The sequence below is a fragment of the Carassius auratus genome, unplaced genomic scaffold (assembly GCF_003368295.1).
Source record: "Carassius auratus strain Wakin unplaced genomic scaffold, ASM336829v1 scaf_tig00045599, whole genome shotgun sequence".
Classification (NCBI taxonomy): Eukaryota; Metazoa; Chordata; class Actinopteri; order Cypriniformes; family Cyprinidae; genus Carassius; species Carassius auratus.
This window is the reverse complement of record NW_020526915.1, coordinates 51,195-63,559: the sequence shown is the minus strand read 5'-3', so window position 1 is coordinate 63,559 and position 12,365 is coordinate 51,195. Positions and strand designations below refer to the sequence as shown.

The window sequence follows — 12,365 nt, the reverse complement described above, 5'->3', positions numbered from 1 at the left end:
TAAATAATAAAATGTGATGTAAATTATAATTGTAAAATAAATCCGGATGTAAAAAAGGCCTAACATTATTAGAGTATTTCAAGAAGAATAATAAGAAAAAAAAAAAATAGAAAAAAAAAGTTGTAAAAATATATGTAAAAGCAAATAACATAATTTCTAAGAATTGTTTTATAAAGAGTTAGGAGAGAGGAAAATGGTCCTAAAAAAAACAAATAATAATAAATGTAAATGTCATTCAATAATAATCTTACATTTATTATAAATATAAAATAAATAATCATATATATTTTTTATATAAAATTGGTTAAAGAAAAAACTAACATTATTAAAGGACTTAATATATATATATATATATATATATATATGTGTGTGTGTGTGTGTGTGTGGTGTGTAATAAAAGTTGGAAATGTCAAATGAAAAAAGTGATAGAGATGGAGAAAGGGAAAATCAAAAAATAAAAATAAAATCCTAGATGTACATTACTAGAGACTTCAAATTTGAAAGAACAAAAATACAATAATAAGTCACCTGCAAACATCATCATTGTAAAAGTGCTCACGAATGACAACAAAAACACATTAATGTAGAGATTTCACCATCATTCCTGCTATTCACATAAAACACTGAATCTGAGTAAGAAACACAAAAGCACATCATTTACAAAGCTCAGGGCTTACAGGAAGGGAGTCTTGACTTCATGCAACATGATTCAGCTCATAAAACAATCAGAAAACAGCATCCGAGACTGTTTCACATGTGATTGGGAATCAGAGCTGTACTGCTGAACACTGAAAACACATTTCCTCTGTTTCTGTATTTAAGATCGACTCAAATGTGTTATATGACCCGAGAAAAGTTCTCAAGGAGAGCAGGGAGCTGAGATATTTAAATACTCCTGACAGCTTATGAAATATTCAAAAGTGTTAAGTCTTTAATATTTTAAGGGTCAGTCCTGAATGAACAGTCTGCCATCGTTCCCTCAAGCTCCGTCTTAACAGGACTTTCAGAAAAAAAAAAGGTACAAAAGCTGTCACTGGGGCGGTACCTTTTCAAAAGGCACACCTTTACCTAAAGAGTCCATATTGGTATCTTAAAGTGTACATATTAGTGCCTAAAGTGTACATATTAGTGCTTATTAACGACATATTGAGACATATTAAAATGTACAAAAGTGTACTTTTTAAAAAGATACCGCCCCAGGGACAAGCTTTTGTACCTTTTTTTTCCTGAGAGTGTACAGTATGTCAGGTTTTAAAAGGGTTAAAGTTACAAAGCATGCTGGCTCAGTGATGATGGTTTTATAAAATGTATTGATCTACAGTGTCATGATGCAACAACCTCCGAATCTCATCTGTCAAACTTCCTAGAAAGCATCCCGCCTGGCTTTACCAGATGAGTTGTGCTCATATAACAATAACAGTGATCATAATCACCCGCTGTGCTCCAGCTGTGCTGACAGATAGAGATCCGGCCTGTGCTGATAGTTTGTTATTATAGTCAAACTTACTTTGGGTTTCTCATCTAATATCTGCTGCAGGACGCTCTTGTGGGTTTCTACAAGCTTCTCCTGTCTCTTAGTCTGAGCGTCTTCCAGCTAGTGAGAGAAAAGACAGACGCTGTGAAGGGTGAAGAGTCATATTTGCTCTGATGTTTGATGATGAGAAAGTCTCTCACCCTCTTGATGTGGTGCACCACCTCGTTCACATACGACCGGTTGATCTCCAGCTTCTCCCTGAAACACAGACACAGCGTTAACAGTGTTTCACTGCCATCTGGAGGACAGTTTTATAAAGAGTCAGTCAAAATCCAGAACATTCCCTTTCTTTAATTGCCCTCCCAGAACATTCATAAAAAATAACCTGAAAAGATTCATCTCTCTCTCTCTCTCTCTCTCTCTATATATATATATATCTCCCTCTCTCGCTCTATCTATCTCTCTCTCTCTCTGTCTCTCTCTCTCTCTGTCTATCTGTCTCTCTCTCTCACGTTAATCTGATTATCTTAAATTAATATATTATATAATATAAATAGTGTGTATTGTATTAATGTTTTTGTTAAAAATTACACACATTATAGAGAAAAAAAACTATATTAACATTCTTAGATAATGTTAATTATTGTTACATATAATATATTAATTATATATTATTTATTATTATTTGAATTATCTATCTATCTCTATATATATATATATATATATATATATATATATATATATATATATATATATATATATATAGAAGATTATTAGTTATTAGAACAATGACTATTTTAGATGATTAATTTATATTAATAGATAATACACATATTTGTTCATGTTTTTATTATAATAGATATGAAGTATAGAGAAAATAACAATAATATATAATTAATTAATATTTTTGTACACATATACAGAAAATAATAGAACAAATTAAAAAATGACAGGTCATTTCAAATACAATAAAATAATATTATAGTATATTATATATATGCAAATGTGTGTGGTTTTAGATTAGTATTTAAAATTTGATTAAAATATATGATATACATTTTCTTTTGTTAATTTATTGTTACATGCATTTTCATTTGTTAATTTATTGTTACATGTAATATATTAATAATGTATAACGTAATATTTTTTATTTTTTTAAATATATTAATATTAATATTATTTGCATTACCAATTAATATAATTATAAAACGTAGTTGAACAAAGAATTTTAATATTATTTATAGGCCAAATATGCTTCAAATTCCCATTATGAGATCATCTGAATGAAACCTAAAAAACGTACTGTAAATACTGTTAAAGATGTTTTATTTCACTCGTCTAAAACCAAAACCTAAGTTTAGACACACAACAAGTGTCTGTTTGATGAGCTGATCAAGACTTACTCTTCTGTCAGGTGTTTCTCCTTGGATTTGGCTTCACTCATCTTCTCTTGTCTCTTCTTGTCCATCTTCTTCTTCAGCTCTTTCTTTTCTCTGTAAACACAGACGGGACAGCGAGGGTGACTCGACATGACCTTATGAATTATTAAAGAAGCCCGTGATATTCGTGACGGACTCACTTCTCACACAGCTCCTTGATTTTCTTGGTTTGGTTGCTCTGAGTCTCCTCAGCGATGACCGTCAGCTTCTCGATCACCTGCAGACACAGCACAGAGAGAACAGCTCGCAGTGAAACCAAACACTAAAAGGTTTCTAAAGCTGGATATCAGAGATTATTTAGATCTGATTTCAAACATATAATTAGCAAAATACAGCTTCTTACGAAAGTTCTAAGCGGCCATGCATTATTTTTTTTACCTTCTTGTTTTCTCGTTATAACGATAAAATTTTCTTGTTATCTTGACATAACAAAAGTAATTTTCTCGTTATAACGACTTCATTTTTCTTGTTATAACGACTTCATTTTCTCGTTATCTCGACATAACGAAAGTAATTTTCTCGTTATAGGGACTTAATTTTCTCGTTATCTCGACATAATGAAAGTCGTTTTCTCATTATAGCCACTTAATTTTCTCGTTATTTCGACATAAAGAAAGTTGTTTTCTCGTTATAACGACTTAATTTCCTCGTTATCGCGATATAACGAAAGTCATTTTATCATTATAACGACTTAATTTTCTCGTTATCTCGACATAACGAAAGTTGTTTTCTCGTTATAACGACTTAATTTTCTCGTTATCTCGACATAACGAAAGTTGTTTTATCGTTATAGCCACTTAATTTTCTCGTTATCTCATAACGAAAGTCGTTTTCTCGTTATAATGACTTAATTTCCTCGTTATTGCGATATAACGAAAGTCATTTTATCATTATAACGACATAATTTTCTCGTTATCTCGACATAACGAAAGTTGTTTTCTCGTTATAACGACTTAATTTTCTTGTTATCTCGACATAACGAAAGTTGTTTTCTCGTTATAACGACTTAATTTTCTCGTTATCTCGACATAACGAAAGTTGTTTTCTCGTTATAACGACTTAATTTTCTCGTTATCTCGACATAACGAAAGTCGTTTTCTCGTTATAACGACTTAATTTTCTCGTTATCTCGACATAACGAAAGTCGTTTTCTCGTTATAACGACTTAATTTTCTCATTATCTCGACATAACGAAAGTCGTTTTCTCATTATAACGACTTTTCTATTTTTTTTATAATTATTTATTGTACGTGTGATATAAAACTAATTATCATTGCCATGGTTTGATTATTTTCTGTATATTTGTAATATCACACACACACACACACTGTATTTAGCAGCACGTCCCGTCTCTGATCTGACCTGTTTGATGTGCTCTTTCTTCAGATATTTCTCGCTGTAATACTGCTCCTGACGCAGACTGAGCAGCTGCTGCTGCTGCTGTTCTTTGAGTTCGGACAGTTTCTGTCCGCTGTCCTGATCCAGATTGACCAGTTCCTGCTCGAAGAACGAGGGTCCGTGTTCAGGACTGGACGACAAACACCTGCCGAGACACACCAGTCCCTGAGATGTTCATTCTCCCGATGTTTCTCACTTCAGAAACAGTGACTGGACCGGACTCTACCTACCTCTTCTTACCGTCTCGTTTGGCAGACTTCAGCAGGACGGCTCGTTTGCGCAGGAAATCGTGCTGGATCTCGTTGTATTTGGCCGTGTGCTCCTTGATCATCTCGGTGGTCTTCTTGTGGTGTTTCTTCACCAGGTCCTTCATCTCTTTATAATGTCGTCTCTGCTCTCGGACGAAGCCCTTCTGCTGTTTCAGCTCCTCCACGGTTTGTGCCTCCATCTCTGAAGCAGAAACAGAGACTTCAACGACTGTAAAATATGCTTTTTTAATATCACGCCCTCCATATTTTATGAAGCTTTTCTGAAGATCATGTCGATGGATTTTCTGAAGCTGTACATCAGAAATGTCTTAATAATTTATAGCGCATTCAAAATGATTGAAACTCAACGGCTACATAATAAAATGTCACCTGCGGCTGCTTGTGTTTTCTTTTATTGTTTTGTTTTTTTCTAACATAAAATAAGCGAAATGTAGCTTCTCTCAAGGTAGAGACTTCATTTTTCATTGGACACTTGACTGGATTTTTTTTCCTGTATATGTGTACAGAAACACAAATTCATTACATTTCTGTATTATTTGTATGTTAATATATTTACATTTGATTTAAAATAACGTGTCAGATGTTTTGTATACGTTTACAGAAACATATATTCATTTAATATATATATATATATATATATATATATATATACATACACACTTAATATAATAACATAAACAATATTTTATCAATAATTTTATATATATGTATAAAGAATAATATAATATAATATAATATAATATTTTATATTTTTAATTAACCTGCCATAGTACAGAAACACAAAGTAATTATACTGTTGTATTATTTTATGTTTTAATATATTTATATATAATATATATATTATTTTATTCATATCAAAATATTTTATATTGTTATAATTCATTTTAAAACAACAACAAACTAACAATTAACTTTGTATATAACCGTGTAATATAAAACAAAATAATATAATATATATGCAAATATAATATAATATAATATAATATAATATAATATAATATAATATAATATAATATAATATAATATAATATAATATAATATAATATAATAATTTGTTAAATAACCTGCCATGGTTTGTTTTAGCCTCTTTTTTGTCTGTATATATTTATAGAAAATGTATTATTTCTTTTTTATTTAAATGTATTTTATTATTATGATTTTAATTGGATATTATTATTATTATTATTATTATATTTGAAATAACTTTGTTGTCATGGTTTGTTCATTCATTAGTATTTGTCTAAATGTGTATTATTAAATACTACTACTACTACTACTACTAATAATAATAATAATAATAATATACATTTTATTTAATTTATAATATAAATTTAAATGATATATTATTATAATATAATATAAAATAACAGAATAAACAAACCATGGCAAGTTATTTCAAAATCCAATATCACTGAGTGAAAACTCAAAGTCTGGAGTAAATAAAAAGCCATTGGCTCTGTTTAACAGTCGGTCACTGACCGGTGAGGACGCTATGGATCAGATCCTCAGTCTTTGCCGCTGGTTTGGTCGAGCCTGAATCATAACGGGATAAGATCTCATCAGATAACATTCATGCATATACAATAAAACTCCTCATTGATTCTCTGCTGTCTTGTGAAGCTCTGACCTGTGGACTGTGGCTGTGTGTTGATGTGGGACGCAGGTTTGGGAGCGGTGCTGGGTGTGTGACTCAATCCGTTCTCAACCGGGACGGGTTTGGGTTCGCTTTTAACCTCCGAAGGGTTTTCAACACATGGATCTGCCTGAAGAACAAGGAACGTCATCATCAAATCCTCCAGTGCTGTTCAAACTCAGGCTGCTTCATTACAGTCACTTCTTTCATAAGCAGATGAATTAATTAGTAGTGAGGAATGTGATTAGAGTTCAGATGGAGTAATTAGTGCCAGTGCAATATGATCTACTATCTCTACCTCTCTGGTGTCTTTCTCTTCTTCTCCTTCCTCTAAAGTGAGCGCCGCCAGCTGTTTGGATCTCTGCTCCATCAGGTTGACATATCTGATGGGGTTGGACAGCGCTTCGATGACATCTGATCAGCACAGAAACAACAAATTCAAAAATATATTCTATTTGATTTTAGATAAAATTTGCATTTTAATTTACTTACCAATTAATGTTGACTTTCTCACAATATTTTGCAACATTAAAAACGTCCAAAATAATTGTTTGTTTTTTTATAGTTTTTAAAAAAAAAATTATGTGACATCGGCATTTTAGTTAACAATAATCATTTCTTCTACAATATTTTGCAACTTTTGCAACTGTTTAAAAACATCAAAAATAATAGCCCAAAATATTAAAAAATATAATATTTGATTTTATGTATCATTGACATTTAATTTACCTAAAAATGAAAATTCTTTTGTAAGAAATTATAACTTTCTCACAATATTTTGCAACTTTAAAAACATCCATAATAATTGTCAAAGACATTTTTAAATATTATATTAGATTTTATATGTGACATCAACATTTTAGTTAACAATTATAATTTTTTCTAAAATGTTTTGCAACTTTAAAACTATTCAAAAACTTTCAAAATAATTATTTAAATAACATATTACAAATATCTTTTTTAATGTTTTTTTATTTTTTTTATTTTTTTTGTCCCTATAGTCCAGACGTGATTGTGTTGGGAATCTTCTCAGTCCAAACAAACGCGTGAAACGCTGCTGAGGAGGTCAGTGCTGTCTTTCCTCTGTGGTCTAACACCTTTTAACTAAAGCACAACACCAACAGGTGCATTCTGGGTACTGGAGACGTCAATCCATCCCAGAGTCCCACGTCTCATAGATTCAGGACCAATGAGAGCCGCTGGGACACGGATGGAAACGCTCCTCACAAAAGTCATAATTCACACCAAAATAAGCATTTGTCACATGTAAATAATGCAAAGTAGCCTGAGATTCACTCGTAGTCACCATGGTATTGACATGGTACTCTGAGGTAATTTCACAGTAATACTTTGGTACTTTAAGTGATTTTTGACAGTGGCACAGAAAGAACAAATGAAGCCGTTTCAGATAGTAATGAGTTTCTTACCGGCGAACGTATCAGGAACGTAGTCCTTCACCTCGATATACACAAATATAGCAGGAAGAGTTAGAGCTTGGTTCTTTTCATTTCTCAAACCGATGTAACGATAACCTGTGAGAATAGGACAAAATTATGTTTCAATAAAATAAAAATCTGCATTTCAGGTCACAAAACGTATTATAATAATACAATGCAATACAATAAAATACAATGCAATGTTATTTTTATGTTGCATAATAATTTACCATTTAATAAAATAAAATATTTTAACTCTAATCTAAAATAAAATGAACAACATTTATGTATTATTTTTATTCAAATATTAAAACTATCTAAAATAACACTAAATTAAATGCAAAAAAACCAAACATTAAATAAAAAAAAAACTGAAATAATTTTGTATATCAGTCATTACAATACAATACAATAAAAAGTACAACTATATCTGAATTATAATTCATTAAAATCAAAATGTAAAATGATTAACCATAAACAGTTAGCTCCAAAAACTATTTGAACTATTGAAAACTATTGAATCGCAGTTTTATATATGGATACTCCCATATTCTTGTAATAACTAAAGTTTGAAAACAAGCAGCTTTGTCATATTTTAGCCGTTGTGGAGAAGGTTTTGAATACTGTGTTCAACTTCAAAGTCAAAAATGTTTAACAATTCAATCCAATTCCATTCCATTTCATTTCATTTGATTCAATTCGATTAAATTCAATTCGATTAAATTCGATTCGATTCGATTTAATCCCATTCAATTCAATCCCATTCAATTCAATTCCATCCCATTCAATTCCATTCAACTTAATAAAATTCAGTTCCATTAAATTCAATTCGATTAAATTTGATTCCATTTGATTCAATTCAATTTGATTCGATTCGATTAAATCCCATTCAATTAAATTCAACTCACTTTCATTAAATTAAATTAAATTAAATTAAATTAAATTAAATTAAATTAAATTAAATTAAATTAAATTAAATTAAATTAAATTAAATTAAATTAAATTAAATTAAATTAAATTAAATTAAATTAAATTAAATTAAATTAAATTAAGCCCTGGTTTATTCTGTAGAAATGAAACACAGTGACCGCTAAGACTGCAACACTATCTTTGCTGTTTAAAGGCTACATGAATGAAATACTTCCATTCAATTCAATTACATCCCATTCAATTCCATTCAACTTAATTAAATTCAGTTCCATTTAATTCAATTTGATTTGATTCGATTAAATTTGATTACATTTGATTAAATTCAATTTGATTCGATTAAATTCGATTTGGTTTCGATTAAATCCCATTTAATTCAATTTAACTCACTTCCATTCAATTCAATTCGATTCGATTCAATCTCATTCAATTCAATTCCATTGCATTTAATTTAATTTCATCCCATTCAACTTTATAAAATAAAATAAAATAAAATAAAATAAAATAAAATAAAATAAAATAAAATAAAATAAAATAAAATAAAATAAAATAAAATTCAGCCCTGGTTTATTCCGTAGAAATTAAACTCCGTGACTGTTAAGACTGCAACACTATCTTTGCTGTTTAAAGGCTACATGAATGAAAGAAAGAAAAGACCAATCATGTTTCAGTATGCAAATACTGTGATGACATCATCATCGTTTCTGAAAACAGACTGAATTGAGAGTTTCTGATTCTGACCCGGACGGATGGAAGAGACGGGGAGGATGCGATGCCCGATGAACTTCCCGCCCTCTTCATACACGGCTATCCTGAGAGACGCCAGCGTGGGCAACACCACCTGACCCAGAAACAACACCGTTATTGATCTCAAGCTCTCCGAGCGTCTGACAGGACACTGCAAACAGCCGTACCTTTTTAAAGACGATGGGCTCGTCGTCCCACACGGGGTTGATGGCGTTGCTCTGGGACGTCTTTGTCTTGAAAGCTTTTCGTCTGGTGTCAACGGGGAGTCCAAACATGTCAATCTCCACATAAACACCCACCTTCTTATCAGTCAGAAACTGTCCTGATATGATCTGAAGAGACAACGAAATATAAATACATCTGACACTATACACAACCAATCAGAATTTAACTACAGCTTGTTACTAACAAAAAGAAGGGAAGTATATTCTTTAAATAATAGCTAAATTAAACCATTTTTACAGTGTTTTTTTTTTTTTTGGACTAAAATCTAATTTGGGACCCTGGACCACAAAACTTAAGTGTAAGTGTCTTAAGTGTCTTTTTTTTTTTTTTAAATAGATATTTATACATCATCTGAAAACTGAATAAATAATCTTTCCGTTGATTATTGTTTGTTAGGATCGGACAATATTTGGCTGAGATACAACAAAAAAAATCAAAATATTTAGAAAATCATCCTTAAATTTGTCCGAATGAATTCTTAGCAATGCATATTACTAATCAAAAATTAAGTTACAGTAGAAAATGTACATAATATCTTCATGGAACATGATCTTTAATTCATATCCTAATGATTTTTGGCATAGAAGAAAAATCGATAATTTTGACCCATGCAATGTATTTTTGTCTATTGCTACAAATATCCCCCAGAGTCTTCAGACTGCTTTTGTGCTCCAGGGACACATATGGTTTTGAAGAGATCGAGCTGTAACACCCCTAACCTTCACTGATAAGGTGTTGGCTACGATGCCGTCCACGGTGCTTTCTGTGAAGGGGTCGAAGTTCTTGTCCGGTCGTCTCATGAACTCTGGTTTGAGTCTGTAGCCGCTCTTCCCGTTGTACTCGTACATGCCGAGGTTCAGCTGCATGGACAGATCTGAGAGAGAGACGAGTAAAAAACAACAGCTATTAAATCAGATTACAGTGGAGATTTCATATTACAGTTAAGTCATATTTTCATAAGGCTCTCCCGAAGCGTCTTCATTGCTCACGGTCTCTCACCGATGGTCTGAAAGTTGAGTGCCACGAGCTGACAGCCGGCGTTCCAGAAGACCTGTGGCATATAGTTGGAGGAATCCACACGCGTTCCTTTGGGATAAATCCTGCTCAGCTGAAACTTGTTGTATCTTCATGCACACGGTTAAGGGAGCGTCGTAATGAACAATACTGAGAAATCAATACATCATTCACCTCCGTCACAACCAGAACATGCATGTGTGATCATCACCAGAACATCACCTGACAAAACAGTAAGGGGATTACATTTTTCATAAAGAAAGATTTTTTTTTCTTTATTTTAGAATTATTAGAAATTATTAGATTATTAGAATTTAAGATTTTTAAAAAAATAATAATAATAATAAAATTGATCAATTATTGTTACAATAAAATAAAAAGTAAAATAAAAATAAAATGTAATTAAATTAAATAAAATAAATAAAATACACAATTAACTAGAGATAATAATACAAATATCAAATAAGAATAATAATATTTTCTGTAAAGATGGTCAACTAATTGAACATATACATTTCAAATATAATAATATCATTTTATGGTGTTTTCTGCAACAAAAACTAATTTGGGCATCAAAATTGAACATAAATTAAATGGATAAACTTTTTATATATTTTATATATTTTTTCAGTAATAAGAAAAAAAATATTTAGCCATCAAAATGAAATAATTAAATGATAAATTATATTATTTGTGCAGTGTTTTTTTCTTTGAACTAAATGAAATCTGGGCATCAAAATGTAACATTTAGATTTTAATTATAAATTCTATAAGTTTAATCTGAAAATTAAGTGCTAAAATTACTAAAACTAAAACTATAATAATAATAAATTAAAGCTATATTTCAATTTTAAATAAATAAAAATCAAAAAGAAAAATAGAAATTATAAACGTTGCACTGATAATTAACTGAAATAATGGGAATCAAAATCAAATTTGGGCATCTTAACTGAACATATAAATTTAAATGATAAATTATATCATATTTATAGACAAAAAAAAAAAACTATTTGGGAATCAAAATTTACACCTAAACCAAAATAAACCAAAATAAAGCCCTACATTTAAATGATACATTTTATCATTTTATAAATGATTTTTTCTAGGACCAAAAAAAAAAAAAACAACCTGGGCATCAAAGATATATATATATATTCTATATCATCATCATATAAAAAACAACAACTATATATATATATAAATCAATAAAGACTTAGAAAAAGACCAGATGCACCACTTTCTGATTTCTCAATAATAATAATAGATGCTGTTGTCCTGGTCAGTGTCTGGTCAGATATTTGGGCTGTTTTGAAGGATGCTCGACGAAGTCCACCGGTGTCTTGGTGAGATGCTCCAGCGCTTTGGTCTCCACGAACGACGACATCTGATAACTGCGTTTGCTTTCTGAGAGCAGACAAATCTAGCTTTAATGAGATCTTCACACCAGCCCAGACTTCACCAGCTGTATGCAGTCACACTTACTCTTGGAAATCTCAAACGAGTGGAACTTGGTCGGCTGGATGTAGTTGACCAGCGTGGACATTTCTTCAGTGGCAAAGGCTTCACATCCCGCTGTTCCCTGGAAAACATCACAGAGAGATCGATTTCTGGAGGTCAAGCTGCTGCTCTCATCTTTTGTTGAGAAACTTTTTAAAGCCTTAGTTTGTGCTATACTGAAACAAATTACACAAGAGTTAAAACAGCTTCTGCTGATAACCTTAACATGAACAATTCATCTGTTTCAAAAACTAATAAATATAAATATTAGATGAAAAACTGAAACCTAAAAAAAAAAGAAAAAAT

At 30.9% G+C, this 12,365-nt stretch overlaps 1 protein-coding gene across 2 annotated transcripts in view; it reads right to left on the bottom strand.

Moving 5' to 3' along the window:
* Positions 1–1,266: 1,266 nt before the first annotated feature.
* LOC113087941 (1-phosphatidylinositol 4,5-bisphosphate phosphodiesterase beta-1-like) overlaps positions 1,267–12,365 on the bottom strand; it is a 58,743-nt gene continuing 47,644 nt past the window's right edge. The window contains exons 16-31 of one of the 2 annotated variants that reach the window (XM_026255672.1): positions 12,045–12,141; positions 11,882–11,966; positions 10,548–10,672; positions 10,268–10,422; positions 9,491–9,655; positions 9,318–9,417; positions 7,641–7,745; positions 6,512–6,627; positions 6,208–6,343; positions 6,060–6,113; positions 4,542–4,761; positions 4,276–4,456; positions 3,054–3,130; positions 2,878–2,967; positions 1,675–1,732; positions 1,267–1,594 (exon numbers count right to left, since the gene is read on the bottom strand). In XM_026255672.1, coding sequence (XP_026111457.1) covers positions 1,430–1,594; positions 1,675–1,732; positions 2,878–2,967; positions 3,054–3,130; positions 4,276–4,456; positions 4,542–4,761; positions 6,060–6,113; positions 6,208–6,343; positions 6,512–6,627; positions 7,641–7,745; positions 9,318–9,417; positions 9,491–9,655; positions 10,268–10,422; positions 10,548–10,672; positions 11,882–11,966; positions 12,045–12,141 — 1,929 coding nt within the window. In that variant the 3' untranslated portion in view covers positions 1,267–1,429. Of the gene's footprint in view, positions 1,595–1,674; positions 1,733–2,877; positions 2,968–3,053; positions 3,131–4,275; positions 4,457–4,541; positions 4,762–6,059; positions 6,114–6,207; positions 6,344–6,511; positions 6,628–7,640; positions 7,746–9,317; positions 9,418–9,490; positions 9,656–10,267; positions 10,423–10,547; positions 10,673–11,881; positions 11,967–12,044; positions 12,142–12,365 lie in introns of those variants that run through there. The other variant, XM_026255673.1, reaches the window with a different exon arrangement.